The 21,061-nt window shown below is 49.4% G+C and overlaps 1 protein-coding gene across 1 annotated transcript in view; it reads right to left on the reverse strand.

The window, feature by feature from the left end:
• The window catches only part of C2CD2 (C2 calcium dependent domain containing 2), a 60,045-nt gene that overhangs the window by 13,457 nt on the left and 25,527 nt on the right, over nt 1-21,061 (reverse strand). Inside the window, exons 4-12 of the mRNA XM_082654418.1 lie at nt 19,263-19,367; nt 14,254-14,376; nt 11,035-11,155; nt 9,177-9,285; nt 7,042-7,106; nt 5,153-5,277; nt 4,492-4,666; nt 3,560-3,673; nt 1,023-1,150 (exon numbers count right to left, since the gene is read on the reverse strand). Of these exons, the coding sequence (XP_082510544.1) occupies nt 1,023-1,150; nt 3,560-3,673; nt 4,492-4,666; nt 5,153-5,277; nt 7,042-7,106; nt 9,177-9,285; nt 11,035-11,155; nt 14,254-14,376; nt 19,263-19,367 (1,065 nt within the window). The remainder of the gene's footprint in view (nt 1-1,022; nt 1,151-3,559; nt 3,674-4,491; nt 4,667-5,152; nt 5,278-7,041; nt 7,107-9,176; nt 9,286-11,034; nt 11,156-14,253; nt 14,377-19,262; nt 19,368-21,061) is intronic.

The raw sequence follows: 21,061 nt of genomic DNA on the forward strand, positions 1-21,061 counted from the left end.
CAAGTCAGAAGTGCCCACTGACTCAGTTTGGGAGAATTTTGTCATCAGCAAAGATATTAACTGCAGTTGGTTGGATGGACTAAATGATCTAGAATAAAATCTCAGAGAAGGCACAGAGGAGGAGACGGTCACGAGCCTTGCCCTTATTTCACTCATTTATTCATCCTAAAGAAAACCCAGACATTGGGCCAGGCGCTTCCAGGGACGCCATCGCCCCCTGCTGGCTGCCTCTGGAAGCGCACGCAGGTAAGCCCAGAGACTCACCCAGCCCCTGGAAACTAAGGCCACATTGGTGACGCACCTCTGGCGCCTCCCAGGACCTGTTCTGGCCCCTCTCCCAGTAGCCGAGGGGTCAACTGTCATCATGCCCTCCCGCCCCACCCTCTCATGCCCTCAAAGTATCAACCCACCCTCCGTGTCCAAAAATTCATCTTCCTCATCCTCTCCCAGCTACCCAATGTCCCACCCGCCCCTCCATTGCTCACATTCTTCTTGCCTGTTCTGAAACGCTAAAAAGGGGAAGGGACTGTAATGTGGGCCCCTGCCTGCCCGGCATCCGCCAGGGACGCCTCGCACCCGCCAGCTGCTCTGGACAAAGGTCACGGAGCAGGAGAAGGAAGCAATGGGGCTCAGGATAAGTTTTAAAACAAGCTTCGTTTCTCTGATCGCGAAAGGCATACACATTCACTGCAGAATGGAAACGGTTTGGAAACGTGTAATGTGTGAAGTGAAAGCTCCCCAGGATGGGGCAGCCACGAGGGTGGAGGTTCTGCCCCAAAGGGGAGGTGACATCACGCTGGTCTTTCCTCTTTCAGTAAGTTTTCTTCACGATTCACCAACCTCTCGACAACCAAGGCATCCCCGGTCAGAAACTTTCAAGTTTCCTTCCTCAGCAGGATAAGCTGCGTCACGAATGACCCCTCGTGGGTGAGGGAATGTAAGCTGACATTTGGGGGTGGAGCTCGCCGGAGCTGATCTCGGGCTGGGGCCGGGCTGACGCGGGGCGAGTGGCAGAGGCTCACCTTGGAGACCCCAGATATGACGATCGTGCTCTTCTTCCGCGGGGATTTGAGCTTCAGCTTCGAGGACTCGCTGAGCTGTCGGATGGCGACTTCGGCCACCGGGTCGGCACCGCTCAGCACCAGTAGCTCTGCCGGAGGAAAAGCGGGCGTGAAGCACGTTAACGAAATCTGGAGCTTTGGCAGGAACTTCTGCAGCGACAGATTTGGCCCTTGAGCAGGGGTGGCAAATATTTTCTGTAAAGGGCCAGACAGCGACTTCGTGGGCAGCCGGCCCGTCACAAGTACTGCAAGCTGACTTGGAAGCTAGGAAGCAGAGGCCGGATGTCGAAGTGTCCACGGCTGGGTTCTGGGGAAACTTCATGAGCAGGACAGGTGACGCCCCTGGGTCTGGAGCTGATGCTCTGTGGTTACACACACTCACCGAGGTGTACGCTTCAAATCATGCACCTTAATGAATGTAAATATGCCTCGATTGAGGTGAAAAACAGAAACCTGAGCTTTGGGGAGACTGTGAACTTTGAAAGGCAACGCAGCTACTCCCTGGCCCTCCCAGGAGTGGTTGAACACAAAAACTAGTGTTCAGGGTGACCGAGGGCTGGTTCACAGAAGCTGCTTCTTCCCAGGGTTAATTCCACACCCGGGCCAACATCCGGGGAGGGCTTACACGGACCTGTGCCCTGCAAGGAGCTCCGTGCACATCATTTCAGGTAATTAACCGCCAGCCCTCTGAGGGAGGTGCCTTTCAGTTTCCATTTGAGAAATGGGGCAGGTAGGAAACAGCCAGGTGGGCGGCGGAGCTGAGATGCCCCGCCAGGTCTCTCCCACGCAGAGCTGCTGCTGGAACTCACACTAAGGTGTCTGCTGCGGCAGGAAGATGGAAAGGACAATGGGATTAAGGGGCAGGATGTTACCAGGAACTTTTTCTCAGTCTGGCCTCGACCCGCTGACAACAGATGCTACACTTTGTGTGTGTGTGTGTGTGTGTGTGTGTGTATTTTAACGACTTAAAACATACATTGATATCCCACAAAAGGAAGATCAACTTTTTTTGGTCAACATATACACATAAAACTTTATGATAACTTTCAGTTAAACAACAAAAAAATTTATGATATCAACTCAAAGTAGTAAAGGAATTTTAATTCCTGAGAATGTTTTTTACAGAAAAAGATTTCTCAACTTGGAACTTCCTAGAAAATGTCTAGGTCAATGCCAGTAGGGTTTAGAAAGGCCCTTAAGAGAAGGCCAGCCCAGCATCTTTCTCGGAAGTAGAGGTGGATTTGGTTTCAAGAAACTAGGCCTGTTGGAAGTGATAAAATGGAAGAAATCCTTTAGGAATCACTGGATGTAAGATACTATTAAAATCTCTCTAAAAACACAGATGCTACATTTCCCAAGGCAGTGGCGAGGGACCAAGCGGCTGAGAACTCTGTGGCTGCCGACCTCGGGGGGAAGAGCGAGATGTGGTGAGGACGCCTGGGGAGAGGGCTGCGCTGTGAGTCCCAGGCCGTGGGACACCAGTCGGGGGGGCGCGGAGCCCAGAGCTTCTGTCCCTCCTCGGCGAGCCCGTCCAGGTGCCAGCTGTGCCTGAGGAAGCTTGCAGGGCTCCTGGCTGCACAGTGCGGGCTGCCAGCACCCACAGACCAGAGGGGGAGCCACAGCAGGGATGTCAGCCCGCGGTGAAGGTGCCCCCGTGGTACAAAGCAGAGCTGAGACAGGGCCCCCCGGAGCGGCCAATGAGGGGCACTGCTTCTGTCTAGGATTTTGCAGCTGGGGGGACCCTGCAGCTTCCAAACAACCAGGGAAGCTCCCACAGGGAAAGAGGCAGTTTTCCACTTCCGCCAGGTTCGGAGAACACACGGCCATCCCAAGACAGCAGGCATCACATGAGAGCTGCCTGCCCACTGCCTATCCCTCCCTGTCCTGTCCTTGACATTGGCAGGGTCAGAAACGGGACTCAGTGGACGGCGGTGGGGAGAAGCTGCCCCACCCAGCCCTTCTCAGACTGCAGGTCACACGTGAGCGAAGGGAGAAAATTTAACCCCCAAATTTAGATGATGCTCTGATTCCAAGAGACAGTGTCACAGGCGACCATAAAAGTGGGAAATCTGCATTCAGAGTTCCAGGGGAGACTAATCCTATTAAACAGGTTTCAGGGGACAGTGGGGGACAAAACAAAGTTGCCTTTATGATTATGGCCCCCGAGTCCTGCTTATTTTATGACATCCGTGGAACTAGTAGGTTGAATAAGAGAAAAAATAACATTCAGAAATTTGACACAGTGAGGCACAGCTGGCTTTTTGCGCTTCCTTTGTTCAAGTGTTCCCTAAGACTTAAGGCAGGGATGCCCACGCCACACCTGGTCTTCCGTCGACTTCCATTTCCCTTCTCTCCTTCCAGTTAGTTCCTCACTTACTTTATTAAAACACCTCTCCCCAAACTCTACAAAGGAAAAGCGTCCTTCTCACCAGATGCGGGGCTCGAGGGCAGAGCCTGAAGGAGCTGAGCGGGGACCATCTCGAGTGGCCTTGAGTTACCTGTATCTGAGGAAGAGAACATCTTGCTGACGGGGGCGCCGTGGCAGGAGATGGCCTGGATGGAGATGTCCTTCTCGATGACCTTCACCTTCACAGGTGTTCTCAGGGGAGATTCTGCCCGGGAGACATCCTGATTACAACAGCCCTCCGAAAGCTGTCTGACTCTTACAGTTACCGGGAAGTGAAATCACACCTCACTTCAACTCTACTTCATGCAGTTGGAAAAGGTAAGAGGCAAACCCTAAGATATTTTTAACAACCTCTCTGATTCTTTTTTTGGGGAGGGGAGGAATGCCCAAAAGGGGCATTGGAAGCCCAGGTTTAAATAAAATTTCAGAAACCTTTTGATTAAATTGGAATCTCACTTTCTGTTTTGCATTCAAGAACAGTGCCAGGTGATTTATTCTGGGATGATAATACTCTTGTACAGGCAGGAACACATTATAAATTAAAAAAAATAGTAAATCATACACTTATACAGAAGTTGTCTCCAGGGCGGTGGCCATGGGGACAGGTACAGAATTCGGCTAGATCTAAAATGACTGCACGTCAAGCCTTCGAATGAATGCTTTTACCATAAGAAACTCTATGCTGGCCGCTCACATCTAATGTTTCAAGATAGTGTGCTGTCCCCACGTAAACCTCATGGAGTACTTAATGTAACGGGATATTTCATCTAGTGTCTAGATCTTACCTTCAGAATTCACTACAGGTTTGAACCTTGCTTTGGCTTGTCATGTGTCTGACAAGATAGAAAGATAATTGTCTGAAAAAAAAAAAAGCTATGCAGAAGCCTTGCCAATTCCCATTCTTCCCGTACCAGGACATTTTCTTACAGATAATCCTGCAGCCTACAGCGCTCTGCAGTTTACAGAGGCAAGACATTTACAGGGGAGGCGTGACTTCAGAGTTTCTGCGGGGAGGAAACTCACCGGAGCTCAGCGGGGATGCCCTCCCTGCATCGAAGCGAGGCTTGGTTTTCACGGCAGTGACAGTAGTGACCACGGTCCCGCACGGCATCACCGTGCGGTCTTTTTCTATCTTTGCAGCAGGAACAGATGGAGGCAGTTGCCAGGATTTCGCCTCACCGGGTTCTATGTAGGAAAACTGCAGAGAGGGCTGGTTACATGCTTCGTAGTCAGCGCAGACGGACACCCCGCCATGGCGCGCTGCCTGCCTTTGCGATAACCTCTGATTTCTTTAGCTGTCGCTTAGTATCATAAGTAACTTATAATTAACCGATTTCCCCGGAACTGACACAGGATGATGAGACCCAGGCTCAAACCCAGCCACTCAGCACACAATGATGGGAACAAAAGCTGGAGAACCAAACGAAATAAAAGAGCCCTTTCTGGGCTAGGCCTGCGTGAAAGGGCATCACGGAAAGTTACGTCAGGTAGACAGTGCAACGCAACCCTGGGCAGGAAGCAACCCATTCACGTCTAGAAATGCCTGGGAGGAAACATCAGGTCTTCGACAAGCTTCTTGCTTTACGTTCAAGCGAGAGCAAGACCCTGACAGACATAAATGAAGATGTCCCTTTTCTCGAGTGGGTTGAGCTGGGCCTGGGCATCGTAGAGAATGACGTCCTACCTCTGCAGTGACCGAACCCAATGCTGAGCTGCCTGAGGAGGACCCGCTGGTCAGCGTAAAGCTCTGTGGCCCAGAAGGCTGCTTCTTGAACAAATCCAAGGGGACGGTCGTCATCGCCAACAGAGCTAAAGAGACAGGGGACAAACGGGGAACATCGGGGGCATCTCCATGGGGTTCCACAGGAACAGGATGCCCCCGAGCGGCTGCAACCAGAACCAACTCTGGACACACGCCCCGCTCACTGGGAGATGCTCCCGTTTCAGAAAGTTTTAGAAAAGTCAAGGTCATAAAAGACAAAGGAAGGCTGTGGAACTGTTCCAGACCAAGGGAGGCTACAGATGTGACCATCAAGAGGTAGTATCTGATCCTACACAGGACTGGGAAATACTGCTAGGAAGGACCTCAGGGGCTTGGCTGACGGAAAGTGGAATCTGGGCAGTAAAGAAGTGGACCAGTGTAACTCAGGAAGCTGATAACTTGCTGTGGACAAATAATATCCCTACTCTTAGGAAATACGCACTAAAGAATTGAGGGTAAAGGGCCAGGATGCCCGAAACTTACACTCACATGGTTCACACATTTACCCTCGGGGGTGTGTGTGTGTGTGTGTGTGTGTGTGTGTGTGTGTGTGTGTGTGTGTGTGTGTGTGTGTGTGTGTGTGTGTGTGTGTGTGTGTGTGTGTGTGTGTGTGTGTGTGTGTGTAGACAGACAGAGAGAGCAAAGTGAGAGCAACCAGCAATTGTGAGTACAAATAATAAAGGAAATGGGGCAAAATGTTAAAAATATATGAGCCTGAGGAAAGGTTGTTGTTTGTTCTGGGTTTTGTTTTTTTTTTTTAAGTTTGAAATTTCATAGATCCCATCAGGCTGGACTGGAATGAAACTGCAATGGAGCCAACAGGGGTGGTGCCCCAGGAATGGATTAGGAAAACAGTGGTTCCGCCCCGTGTTCAGACCACACGCCCTCTCTTGGAATGTCAGTTCTTATCTCAGGAGTTATCTCTAGACTACAGAACCAGGGAAACTGCCTCAAAAATCCTTGCTACTACCCAGGAGCTCGAATTGTTTTTCCTATGCCTTTGTGACTTTAGGAGGTAACCAGATGGCTAGGTTTCACAGCTGAATAAGCCAGGGAAGGGTCACCTTTCCCAATTTTGGTGTGTTCATAGGGATTCCTAAAAACCTAATAAATACTGAAACTACTGATTTACACACATACACACCAGGTCCACGCTCACTCGTGATTTTTACCTCTATTTGTTGCTGACTTGTACCTAAAGCATCTGTCCAAGTTAAGCTGCTATGGCTTATTCTACAAGGAAAAGTCAGCTGTAATTCATGGAGACAGAGAGCAGAAGGGTGGGGGCCAGGGGCTAGGGGAGGGGCCTGGGGAGCGAGTGTCTAATGGGGACAGTTTTGGTTTTGTAAGGTGAATTCTGGAGATGCACGGTGGTGATGGTTGCACAACCATGTGAATTCACTTAATACCACTGAATTCTACACTCAGAAGTTGCTAAGATGGTAACTTTTAAGTTATATGTATCAACACAATTAAAAACTGAAGAAAAAAAAAAGTAAAAGGTCTGTTAAGGCTGAGAGGGTTGAGAACTTCTCTAAGCCAAGAACTGTTGAATAAAAGATTTTTGATATTTGTTTAAAAAAAAGAAAAGAAAAGAACCAGTTGAATATACTCTTTCCCAAAACGTTTGACCTTGCTAATAACAGAATGGACTTCCAACCAAACATTCCCTTGGGAAGACCTGGAGTGGCTTAGGGGGAGGGGCCAAGGCTCTGCTGGGTCTCCCACCCTCCCCACCCCAAGGCCCTGGTCAGGGCCGCTGGATGACCCTCCCAGAGAGCAGGGTCTCCGTCTGCCTGCTGACCACCCACCTTCTGAGGATTGCCCATCCTCTGAAATCTGCAGGTGCAACTCCCTCGACTTGGCATTCAGCTCACTGTGGAAAGGAAGAAGGGCCATGAATCCTTAAAAATGCTTTACTGTTTTCTTGAAATAGTATTTTTTTTTCCTGATGATAGAAAGGAATGCAGATCACCGTCAATATTTAAGAAACAAAGAGATATATAACCAAAATACAAAGATTATCTGCAATTTCACCATCCAGAAATAGCTACTGTTAATATTTGGTGACTGGTCTCCTAGGGTAATCCAATGGGACTTTCTGAATGATGGTGGAGATGTTCTGTAGAGCTGCTATCAAATTCGGTGGCCACTAGCCACAGACAGCTATGCAGAACTTGAAATGAGGCCAGTGCAAACTGAGGAACTGGGTTTAATTTTGTCTGCTTTTAATTAATTGAAATTTAAGCTACATGTGGCTAGTAGGTACTGTATTGAAAGATATAGCCATATAATTGTCTGAAAACAAATACAGAACATAACATACCTCTCTCCTCCTTTGTAACCTATTTTTTTCACTTAAGATATCATGGACATCTTTCCATGTCAATAACTACAGAGCAACATCCTTTTTCATAGGTGTCTAGTATTCCATGCTCTGGCCTTAAGAGATTTTATTCAGCCAGTTCCTTAATAACCAACCCTTAATAATGGGTTGTTTCCAATATTTTGTAATTATAAACAAGCTGAGATAAATATCCTCATACATATATCTTTGCACACACTGTGTGATTATTTCCTTAGGAAAAGAGCAACTGTCAATCAAAAGGTACGTGCATGTAAGAGATTTTCTTTTTTTATACATATTGATGGCCTCCAGAATGATTATTCTAATATATACAGTGTTTCCACTGGCTTTTCTCACTTTTTCTTTACCAATCTATAAGGCGAAAAACAATCTCTTTTGTTTAAGTTTGCATTACTTTAGCTATTACTGAGATTGAACATCTCTTCAGATGTTTCTGGCTATCTACGGCTCTTACTTTTGCTTTTCTAGTACAGAAGTTTTGCCCAGTTTTCTAAGAGAGTGCTCATATTTTCATTAATAATTTATAAAGGCTCTTTATATTATACAAGGGACACCTTCTTCCATTACTTTTTCTAATTATGGTTTACGCACCAGAAAGGGATTGATTTCTGTATTTTTGTACTCAGCTACTTTACTGAAATATTATTTACATTAGTTTTTATAATATTATTATTTCTACCCTATATTCATCATTTCTAATAGTTTCAATTGATTTTCTGCAGTAGTCTAAATATGCAATAGTATTATCTCCAAGTAATGATTGTTTTGCCTCTTACTTGTGTACTATTTCTTTTTCTTATCTAATTGCATTAACTAGTACTTCTAGAACAAAACAGTTGGTATCCTTCTCTTGACTTCAGTGGGACTGTTCCTACTACTTATCACTTACAGTGATTTTTTGTTTTTAATCATATGAAAAAAGTGACCATAAATCTTGTTCTAATTAAGTTTTAAAAATTAGAAATGGTTATTAAATGTCACTGAATATCTTTTGGGCATACAGAAAAATAATAAGTTTGTTTTCTCCCTTGATCTAGTGACACAGTGGATTTCATTAATAGATCTCGTCACATTAAACCATCCTTGCATTTCTGGTATGAACTCGGTCGGTCTTGGTGTATTATTTTTAATGTGGTACTGGATTCTATTTGATAATACATTAGTCAGAATTCCTACATCATAATTTGTAAGTGGTCTATAATTTTCCTTTTTTCCATTCTCTTTGTCAGATTTTGGTATCAATCGGAAGTTTCCTTCCATTCTGCTCTGGAAGGTGTGTGTTTCTAAAGCAAGTGTGGAAGGCCCAACAACAGATCTCTCGTCACAGCAGGGCGTGGGTATGTCGGTGAGGAGTGAATCGATACTAAGAGCTGCCTTCAAAAGAAATCCATGTCTGACTTACAGCTTCCTCAGATGCTTAATATACTTCTTTTTAATTTTTTATATTTTCTTTTTTCCTCCCTCCCTCCCTTCCTTCCTCCCTCCCTCCCTTCTTTTGTATGAACAGTGCTGCAGAATGGTTTTAGAATTTGGCAGTCTTGAGTAGGTGTGGCCATGGAAACCGGGCCCCTTACGCACAAGGTGAATTCTTCTTCCCAGGTGAGGGTGGTAGTGTTTTTCGAGAGGGTGCTGGAGAACTTCTGGATGGGATCATTCAGCTGAACTACACATACTGGGTTAATGTTGCCTGTAGTCAAACAGAGGGGCACCATATTGGCTTTTATTTTTGTTTTCTAGTTGCATTAAGACATTTTGCATCTAAAAGAAAGGCCGAGTTAAATGTCTGGTCTTGGCTCACTGGACCTGTGGCTCAGAGGGTCCAGTGTTCCTTTCATTTGCCATTTACAAACTCCCAAAACACCTCATCTGGGGATACTCACTGGACGTCCACAGCCCCAGGCTGCCCCAAGTGCCCCTGCTCCCCCCTCGGTTCTGACTGCGGGCACAGCTCTCTGGTGAGGGCCCTCCCTGGGGGCAACATTACTCCAGCAGAGATGTGGGCCTCACTTTGGACAAAACTAACAGCTTGGAAAAGGAAGGGCATCTGGGGTAACTGCTAAATCTGGGGATACCTCCCAGAGAACCCATTTCCCTCTTACAAAGATGTAGGTTTGTTTTTTTTGGTTTTGTTTTTTTTGTGGTACGCGGGCCTCTCACTGTTGTGGCCTCTTCCATTGCGGAGCAACAGGCTCCGGACGCGCAGGCTCAGCGGCCACGGCTCACGGGCCCAGCCGCTCCGCGGCATGTGGGATCTTCCCGGACCGGGGCATGAACCCACGTCCCCTGCATCGGCAGGCAGACTCTCAACCACTGCGCCACCAGGGAAGCCCAGATGTAGGTTTTTATACGTAACAGCTCAGTCAAAACTTTTGGAGGTATTTGATCCAGATAACAGGACATTTCACTAGTGAACAGTTGTGTCTGCTTCGAGGCAATGCTTGCCCCATGGCAGAAAGCCGTGAATATACTGTGTAATCAATAATCAACAGTAGGGCCTCCCTGGTGGCGCAGTGGTTGAGAGTCCGCCTGCCGATGCAGGGGACACGGGTTCGTGTCCCGGTCCGGGAAGATCCCACATGCGGCGGAGCAGCTAGGCCCATGAGCCATGGCCGCTGAGCCTGCGCGTCTGGAGCCTGTGCTCCGCAGCGGGAGAGGCCACAGCAGTGACAGGCCCGCGTACCGCAAAAAAAAAAAAAAAAAAAATTCAACGGTAAAGGACTGGAATATGCTGGCCCTTTACCGTGTACCAGGTGGTGTTCGGTGTTCTACACACATCATCTTACCAATCACCACAGTCACTTTCAAGGAGAGATTCTGACTCAGATGGGGACCTGCTGGCAGAGGTTAGAAATTGGGACCCCGACCTTGGCCGACTGGGTCCCGGGAGCCCCTCCCGGCTGCTAAGCGGCATGGCCTCAGGGGGCGAGGTGTGAGTTACCAAAACACCACCCATACCCAGCTTCATTCACAGAGTTTCTAGGTAGTTCAGTGTGTCCTACCTGCACTTCTGGAACAGGAGGAAACTCCCCACAAATAAATATAAGTAACCCCGATGTTCTCAGACAATACAAAGAACTCATCGCTACTCTCAGCAAAAACCACAACACAGTGGAAAGATGTGTCCGGTCCCAGGCTACTAGGCATCCGGGGTCCCAGCACTGACTCAGAATCACCGAAAAGGAATCACCCATTCTGCAATGTTTCTGTCTTGTCTCCATAGGAGCCTCTCCGGGCAACACAGGGTTCCCGGTGGGCCCAAAGCCTTCCGGACACCCATAATCCCCCCCTGTGGCACCCCCCTTCCACAGGAGGAAGCAAAGGCCACGGGCAACCCACAAGGCACCTCCTCGCCTCTGCTCACACCGCAGACGGTCACATCCACAGCCAGCCGGGTGCCCCGCCCTCAGCCGGGTGCCCCTGCCGCGCCACCACCCACCTGAAGCACCAGGATGGCTCAGCAGCGAGGCTCGAATACTCCTCACCAATAGCTTGAGCTCATGAGCCCTTGGAGGTTTGGGGGGGCAGGATTCCTGAGTAGGTGAAGTGCGCTGCAGATGCTGCAAAAAGGAAGACAAAGAACGGTGAGCCGTGGCACAGAGGCGGTGGCCGCTGGACACCTGCTCCACGGACGGGCTCTTCAAGAAAACCTCCAGAGGGAGCCTGGCTCCCAGGCCTGCTCTGTAACAACTGGGGAGGGAGGGTACCAGTCACCCACGGCTGCTTCCCCTCCTCGGAAGCCTCGTACATCCCACAGAAAGCGAGCGAGGGAGTTAAGCATTCCCCCAGAGAGGACTCCCCTGGATCTCACTGTGGGTGGAGATGGGGCCACGCGTGACCCAGGGCAGGAGCGTGAGACAGAGTGGGGCGCCCTCCCTGGGATGCAGGGGCCCACTGCCCACTAGCACTAAGTGTGACACCAGCCAGGACACTGGCTACTTCCCACCTCCTGGCAGACCTGCCATCCACGTGGGGAGGATCTAAGTGTCATCCAGGTGCCACGCTAGGGACAAAGCAGAGGCAGGTACCCCTTGAGCCTGCTTCATCCCCATATCCTCAAATGGGCATCAAGGTGTTTCCAACAGAGAGCCTCCCCAAGCTTGTGGGCCCTCACCTTCAGACCAGCCTTTCTCAAGCTAGCTTCCACCTCCCACTCATGGCTACGAGTGTTAGTTACAAGGGGCTCCTTAGGTACAAACATTTGGGAATCCTGGGAAAGCTTCTCAGAGACATCACAGGCCTCTGCACAGCAAGCGCCTCCCAGGGAGGGATCCTAAGAGCTGATCTGACCTCAGAGTGCTTTTGGCGGGGGGATGCTTACTAACATCTCAAGCAACTGTAGTGTTCTTCAGGTCACCACCTAGAAAACATGATTCTGAGCCAGGGCAGGGCCTTGCCCACTGTGAGCTGCAGGTGCTGGGAGGCCAAGAAGTAATCACAGAGGTCCTCAAGACCCAGGTCCCTGTGCACTGGGGACAGAGCAGCCCACATGTCTGGGGTGGAGATGCAATGTTTTCTCAATTGCGTATGCGTGATGGCTAATCTTATGTGTTGACGTGACTGGACCGTGGGGTGCCCAGCACGTGGTCAGACGTGATTCTGGGTATGTCTGCGAGGAGGTTTCTGCCTGAGATTTACATTTAGATCAACAGACCGTGGAAAGCAGATTGCCTTCCCCACTGCGGTGGGCCTCGTCCAATCAGGTGAAGGCCTGAATAGAACAAAGGGCTGACTCTCCCTCAGATAAGAGGGAATTCCTCACGCCTGACTGCCTTAGAGCTGGGATATCCATTTTTCCCTGTCTTTGGACTTGAGTGGAAACATCAGCTCTCCTGGGTCCCAGCCTGCTGGCTTCTCCTGCAACTCTTGGGGCTTGTCAGCCTCTAGCATGAGCCAACTCCCTAGACTAAGTCCCCTTATATGTATAAATATATATATTTTATACATGAATATATAGTCGGCTCATGCAGTTATGGACGCTATTTTATACACACACACACACACACACACACACATCCATTGGTTCTGTTTCTCTAGAGAACCCTAATATAATATGCATGTTATTTTCATACATACAGTCTACAAATTTATTTAAAAGCATTATTGAATTTATGGTAGTCCCGGTCCCTTTATTTTCTGAATCAGTGTATTCTAAAAATGCACTACTATTTTGTGAAGTTTCTCAAACGTTGACATTAAAAATGTATAGTCATATTCAAAACAGGCAGCTCTGATCTGAACTAAGCCACCAGGATAGAATTACTGAAAGAGAGAACAGCCAAGCCTCTGTGCTCTCGTCTCTGGGAAGCCTGGCCTGACCCCCCGTCTCTGGGCCGAGCCCCACCTGGCGGCACAGCCCTGGGAACCCTGCGCGCACACCCACGAGCCCCTCCCTCTGCTCGGCTGCTTACTCAGCTGCTCCTCTGCCGCATCAGGTTTCTCCTGTTCTGATAACCTTCAACCCAGAGCGAACCACAAAGCACTGTGATCCCCTGATATCTGTGCAGTGAATCAAAGAGATTTTGTCTCCAGGCTCTACACACTCACAGTGGTGATGCCCTAACAGGAACCAGAGACCGAGAGCCTGCATCAAAAAATCATATGAAAAGTTATACTTTAGGGACTTCCCTGGCTCTCCAGTGGTTAAGGCTTCGCCTTCCAAGGCAGAGGGTGAGGGTTCGATCCCTGGTCAGGGAGCTAAGATCCTACATGCCTCGTGGCCAAAAACCCAAAACATAAAAAACAGAAGCTATACTGTAATAAATTCAATAAAGACTTAAAAAAACAAAAAGTTACCCTTTCACACTGACTTCACCCCCCACTATATAATAACAGTGGCTATTCTACATGCCACATAAAAATACTGGAAAGACATAGGAAAAATAACTTTAGGGACTGTAAGTGTATGTTTTGCATAGTCATCACGAAAAGATCTGCTCATGACTAGGAGAATTAATTGACCTCAAGCCAAGGTTTTTAGATGTGTCGCCAAAAGAGATGTGCGGGACCAAGCCCAGGGAGGCTGTCCTGGGCGAATGCCCTGGACGTGAATTTAGCCAGAGAATTGGCACCTAATTGGGCGGTGGGGAGGGCCCCAGCATGGGGAGGGGGGTCGCCAGCGGGGAAAGGACCCCACAGAGGAGATGGCCTCATGTGTCCGCACTGCCTGAGGGCGACAGACCCCTGAGAGGCAGTGTGGACGGAGGCTGTCCCCGTCCTGGGCTAAAAGTCTGTGGGTCCAGTGCGCTCACTCTGCCTGCCTCGGGGCAGTTCCCAGGTACCTTAGTTCTGGAAGGGTGCGATCCCAGACAACAGTCTCTGGGGGCACAGCAAAAAGTCAAGTTCTGGTTCCTAAAAGGAGAGGATCTGGGCTACTTCGGCTTGGACGCTGCTGAGCGGGCCAGACTCCTCTTCCTTTCCTCCCATGGGGCTTCAGAACCCTGTGCCCTGAACTCAGAGCTTTGCCCCAGACCGTGGTCATCACCCACCAGCAAGCAACCGTGCAATCTCGCTCTACCGCGGGGGGGGGGGGGGGGGGGCAGAGGCAAGGTGCAGGGATGGGGGGCGAGCGTGGGAAATGCACACAAATTCTCCAGGCGGGTGGACCACGGTCCTTCAGGGGGTCATGAAGCACCCACAACCCGGTGAACTGGTTTACCTGAACTCCCCTCACATCCGTAGGCTTTGTGCTCAGAACCGCTGATGGGGACGCAGAGCTAACCAGGTGCTTCACAATATCCTTGAGACTTTCAGAGACTGCATCTGCCCCAACCGCCTGGTCCTGCCGAAAGAGGAGGGAGTCACCAAACCATCTCGCAACCGGGCACATGTACAAGTGGGCAAGCAAATGATGGCTCTCCAGATGTCCCTGGGACCAAACAGACTTGGGGCCACCAGGGCTCCAGGAGATCAGACTAGGACAGTGAGACACTCACTCACTCTTATCTTTGCTGATCTCAGAAGTCATTCATCCTCCTTGGTTTTTTTTTGTTTTGTTTTGTTTTTTTTGCGGTACGCGGGCCTCTCACTGCTGTGGCCTCTCCCACATGCAGGCTCAGCGGCCATGGCTCACGGGCCCAGCCGCTCCGCGGCACGTGGGATCTTCCCGGACCGGGGCATGAACCCGTGTCCCCCGCATCGGCAGGCGGACTCTCAACCACTGCGCCACCAGGGAAGCCCCATCCTCCTTGTTTTTAAAAGTTAAAGATAAGACATGTGCAACATAGACATGTGTTAACATTTCTGTGTATATCTTTTCATTCCTTTCCTGTAAACATACAGGCACATATTTTTTCTTTCTTGCCTGATGTTTGATTTTTTTTTTAATTTTTTATTAAAAGGTAGTCAAGGGACTTCCCTGGTGGTCCGCTGGTTACAACGTCACCTTCCAATGCAGGGGTTGCGGGTTCAATCCCTGGTTGGGGAGCTAAGATCCCACATGCTTTGTGGCCAAAAAAAAAAACCAAAACAAAACACCAAAACGTAAAAGCAGAAGCAATCACGTAACAAATTCAATAAAGACTTTAAAAATGGCCCACATCAAAATAGATAAGAAGAAGAAAAAATAAATGGTATTCAAGTAAATGGAAAGGCTCAATAACAGTGAAGACAAGCTCGCAGAAGAGTCACACAGCAGGACGACTTGCATCACCAGGTGCCAAGCTCCATGAGGCTGCAATAACTAATACCCAAGAGAAACGCGCTCACGTGTCCTAGAATGTTCAGAGCACCACCATGCGTACTGACCCCAAAATGGAAACTACCTAAGTATCCATCAATACCTGAACAGATACGCAAGTTCTGTGCAGCCACACAATGGAATGCCACAGGGCGACGAGCACAAACGATGTTACAGGCACACACAAAGACACAGATGAATCGCACAGACATAATGTTAAGTGAAAGAAACCAAACACGGAAAAACACATACACAGTACTGCATGACTCCTTTATTTAAAGTACCAAAACAAGCAAAACTAAGCTAATGCTGTTTGTGGGCGGAATCCTAAGATGACCCTCAACGAGTCATGTTCTGCATCATCCCCTCGCCTTGAGGGCAGGTGGCGCCCGCGACTTGCTTCCAGCCAACGGAATACGGCAAAGGGATGTGATGGCCAAAGGTTATGTTATATACAGCTCCCTCTTAGCAAACCAGAGCAAGAGATTCTCCTCCTAACCTTGAAGAAGTCAGCTTCCACGTGTGAGGGGGCCACATGGCACAGAACTGCAGGGCTTCAAGGAGCTGAGAGCAGCCCCAGCCCACAGCCATCAAGGAACTGAGGACCTCAGTCCTACAACCACAAGGAACCGAGTTTTGCCAACAACCATAGGAGACTGGAAGAGGATCCCGAGCTCTAGGAAGGACAGTCAGCCCAGACCATGATGACAGCCCATGAGACCCCGAGCAGGGGACCCAGTTAAGCCTGGACTGACTGACAGATACTATGAGGTAAATGTGTGTTGTTTCACGCTGCTGGGTTTGAGGTAATTATTAGTTGCAAGCATAGATAAGTCATACATGTTAGAAGTCAGGAGCATGGTTACCCTTTGTAGGGGCTGCAGGTAGTGAGTGGAAGCGGGTAGAGGGGGTTTTCTGGGGAGCTGACCCTGCTCTGTTTGTGGCGCTGGGCACTCATGAATGGTCAGTGTGTGAAAGCTTCAATCAGCTGCGTGCTTACAATATATGCACTTTTCTGCATATCTTATCTCTCAATTTTTAAGCAAGGAGGATCTATTTTTTAAAATCTCAGTTAAAAGCCTTATTTAAATATAATAGCTTTTGTTTTGAACTCTTAAAAGCTGGATCTGGCTGGACACTTGCTAAAAGAAAACGTCGAGCCCTGCCAGCCCTGCTGCCATCCACGCCATCGTTCGTGGTTTCAGGAGCGCAGCTGCAGTGTGGTGAGTGCCGGTGCTCGGCCACCCTGGCCACGATTCTGGCTCTGCCATTGACGGCTCCAGGGCCCTCTGTGTCCCTCGTCACTTCTGGTGTAAATGTCCCCACTGTGGGGCTCCAGTCCCCCCTGCGCAGGGGGATGGACGCTGGCAGGACTTGATTTCCACCAGGACCACAGACCTATTGAAAAATCTTCCAACTTGCGGGGCTGGAAGGGATTTCAGAAATTGGTCTGTGGTGTCCCAAGGACAACCAGCTGGCCAGGCCTTGTTACAGCAAACTTAGGCCAAATCTGCCATTTACTGAAAATCTACTCTCTGCCAGGAACTCTAAACTACTAATAATCAAAATGGCTCACACTTACGTCACTCTTAGGATGTGTCAGGCCCGATGCTACACACTTACACATATTAACTAGTTTAATCCCCACAACCACGTTGCAAATCATCGTCCCCATTTTACAGATGAGGAAACTGAGGCACAGAGAAATTAATTAGCGTGTGTGGGGTCTCGCAGCTCATAAGTAGCAGAGCTGAGAGTTAAGCTCCAGGGTCTGCACTGAGAACCGCTCCGCCATCTTTCTCTTATTGCAATAGGTTCTTGATACCCTTATTTTTAAACTGAGGTGAATTCACATAACATAAATGTAACCATTTTAAGGTATGCATTTCAGTGGTGTTTAGTACATACATACACGGTGTTGTAAAACTATCACCTCTATCTAGTTCCAAAATATTTCCATCACCTCCAAAGTAAACCCTTTACTCATTAGCAGTCACTCCCCAATCCTCCCCACGACAGCCCCTGACAGCCACTAATCTGCTTTGCATCTTCATGGATTTGTGTATTCTGGGTATTTCATAGCAATGGGATCATGTGACGTGGTCATTTATGTCTGGCTTCTGTTACTGAGCACAATGTTTTCAAGGTTCATTCCTAATCTAGCACATATGAGTACTCCAATCTTTTTAACGACTGAATAATAGTCCATTTATGGATGTACTGCACTTGGTTTATCTATTTCTATCTTTTTTAACCCGCACATTTCTCCTCACTTGACAGAGGAGGAAACCAAGGGGGAAAGATGGGTTCTGGGGTGCTCAGAGACCATCACATTTTAGATCCACAGAGCAGCTGACTTGGCGACCTTCCTTTATAGCTGTCCCCCTGCCCCCACGCCATCTCAACCACCAGGGGTCCAAGGGGTTACTAAGTCCACAGGACCCAGCTCCAAGGGGTTACTAAGCCGACAGGACCCAGCTCCAAGGGGCTGTTTAATCCCACAGGATTACTTCACTGGGAAAGTCACGCTTCTCGTTAATATAGGGAGCCCATGGTTGGCAGAGAAACGTACAGGGCCTTGTGGGGAGCAAGGTGTGAAGAGTGCGCACAGCATGCCACTGAGTGGGTGAGAATGGGGGAATAAGGTCCGTTTTGCAAAAAGAAACCTAGGATGGGTAAACGAAAACGAAAGAAACAAGCGAGCAGAGATCAGGGCATGGATGGGGTGGAGTTCATGAACAACAGTTCATGTAATTTTGACTTTTGAACTATGTTAATATTCTGCACGTTCAAAAACTATGTAAATCAACAAAGATGGGGGACAAAACCTGAAATGGTACTAACAGAAGCAAATGCTGACATCTGCTTACATGAACTCACATCCGGTTGGTAACATAACCACACAGAGGAAAACACTTAATGTGAGTAGTTTTTGAACACAGAACTCAGTACCCCCTCGGCGGGATATACTCTGCTATGAAGACCAGCAGAGCAATCTTGAACTTAGGAAGTCTGATGTCAGAGGCGGCAGGGGAGCCGTTCACAGAACCGTTCTGTGTGCACTGTAGGCCTGAAAAAGCAGTGCCAGGTGGGGGAAAGCAGATGCAAACGTGGGCAGGAAGGAGAAAAAGAAAATAAAGCAGTGACTAGGGAAACACTTAACACGCGAACTTTGTACAACTAAACGGTCAGGCCAACAATTCCACTTCTGACGTATGCAAGGGAAAAGAATTACAAGTCAAACTTCTTAGTCTTAAAAACAAACTGCCTACACCTATATCAAGGCTCAAACAGTTATACTATTTATGGACAAATTATTAAATTTTCCACGATCTTTCCAGCAACTGAAAGTGACAGCACCCATGTGACTCGGCAGGCCCCTCCTTCTCCCAAATTCACTTCCTTACACCCCTAGGACCACAGGAAGCGGGGAGATCACCTTCAGACTTGAGACACAGCTATGCAAAAGCTGTGGGGAGAAAGGAGGTGGTGGCCTTGGAAGCCAGGCTTTGGACTCAGGCTGAGCTGTAGGTGAGTCGAGCGCCCTCACAGTGAAGGAAAGCATCTGAGGGTCAGGTGTGATAGAGCGGTGAGGAAAACCTAGGTTCCATCACTGCCATGGTTTTCAACCACTGCACACAAGTGCTTTAAAAAATCCCCAGGCCAATTAAACCTGCCTGGGGGACAGGGCAGGCTTCAGGATTTTTAAAAGCCTGGGGGACAGGGCAGGCTTCAGGATTTTTAAAAGCTGCCAGGTGATTGCAGGTGCAGCCCAGGTGAGAGCTGGCATTAAATCCACGGATGGCCCTCCCCACCTCCCCTACCCCCCACCCCGCCCACCAACGCTGCCCCATCACTGCCCTGTGCATTCCCCGGGGTCACACATCAGACACGCATTAATCAGAGGCCCCGCCTCCCAGGGCAGGTGGTCATAACGTGCGATGTTTGTGCGTACACGAGGCAGGAATCACAAACACTCACGGACTGACCTCCCCCGGCGCTTTGGGCTGGACCGTAATGGCCATCTCTGGCGCGCTGATGAAGGACCACTTGACCTGAATGTCTTCTCTCTTCTCCTTCATGTGGAGCTCCAGCTATTAAAGAAGAAAAAAAAAGATTATTGGAGGACTGCTCTCTTCACTGGAGCCTCAAAATGTGTCTGTGTGTTCATTTGTTTTCTTAGACTGTTATTTATCACCTCCTTGGCAGACGGTGTGCTTTCAAAATGGAAAGGAGGGTCCCAAATCCCCTGACCTCCCTGTCCCCGTTGCGTAGCCCACCCCGCCCTGCCCGGCGCCTTCCTCTGCCTCACCCTGTCACTTGGAGAGGAACGTCAGGGTCGGGGCTAAAGGCCAGGTGCCATGGAAACCCTGCAGCCTCTCGATGACTAACCCTCTGCTTACAGCTCTCTTCTGAGAGCACCACCAAGGCATAATGGAGCCGGGGGGACAAAGAGAAGGGAGCCGGACGCCTTGTCCAGCCCCACATGCTGACACAGCCCCCGAGGCTTGTGTACTGAGCCGTCAGCATTCTTATCCTCTCTTGCCGGGGCCACTACACAACCTCCACTTGGACTCTGATCTCTCCCGATGCCCCTTCCGGCCCTACCCATCTGTTGTGGGAGAATAACGCCTGCCCCCCCAAAGATGTCCTCACCCCAATCCTCGGAACCTCTGGATATATTACCTCACATGGCAAAAGGGACTCTACAGGTGTGATTAGGGTAAGGACCTTGGGGTGTGGTGACAACCCTGCATTAACCCAGTGATCCCTGGGGAAGCATAGGGGCCCTTAAAAGTGGAAGAGGAAGACACACGAGCATGCCAGGGAGACGTGACTGGAAGACAGAGAAGGATGCCAGGAACCCAGGAATGAGGTTGCCTCTCGAACCTGGGACCTTGCCCTTAGCTGACAGCCAGCAAGGAATTCGACCCGCAGTCCTGCAACCATAAGCAGCGGAATCCTGCTGATGACGGGTGAGCAAGGAGACAGATTCTCCCCCAAGAGCTTCCAGAAAGGAAGGCAGCCCACCAACACCAGGATTTTAGCCTGTGTTGGACATCAGACCTCCAGAATGGTGACATGATAAACGTGTGCTGTTTTCAGCTAAGATTATGGTGACTTGTTTGAGCGGCTAGAGCAAACTAATACGCCATCCTCCTCCTTCAGCTGGAGACTCATTCGAAAGCCAAAATTTGACCCTTCCCACCTCCACGCCTCTGCCCCACCACCCAGGGAAAGGGAAGGAGAGAATGGCTTTAGACTTGTTTTCTTAGTACTCAGAACTCTCCCTCACACTAGCAACTAGCATGAGGTAAGAGAAATGATGCTTCCCTTGCCCTATAATTCTGGGTGACTCTCGCAAAAGTGCACTTTAGGGCTTCCCTGGTGGCGCAGTGGTTGGGAGTCCGCCTGCCGATGCAGGGGACACGGGTTCGTGCCCCGGTCCGGGAAGATACCACATGCCGCGGAGCGGCTGGGCCCGTGAGCCATGGCCGCTGAGCCTGCGCTCCGCAACGGGAGAGGCCACAACAGTGAGAGGCCCGCGTACCGCAAAAAAAAAAAAAAAAAAAAAAAGTGCACTTTAATTTCATTGCCACAGTCCCTGAGTCGCTCCCACCAGGTCGGGGAGAGGGGTTAGCCGCTCGTCTCTATGCATCTTTTATCTGAAGAACAGCGGAGGACGGGATGCCTCCTGCCATGAGCATTAATAATTCACCAACCTCTAGCAGCTGCCCCTGCTCTGAGAGGTAATCCACAGGCTGCTTTTAAACTATGGTAAGAGATC

This window comes from Grampus griseus (genome assembly GCF_964374135.1).
Source record: "Grampus griseus genome assembly, chromosome: 5".
Lineage (NCBI taxonomy): Eukaryota > Metazoa > Chordata > Mammalia > Artiodactyla > Delphinidae > Grampus > Grampus griseus.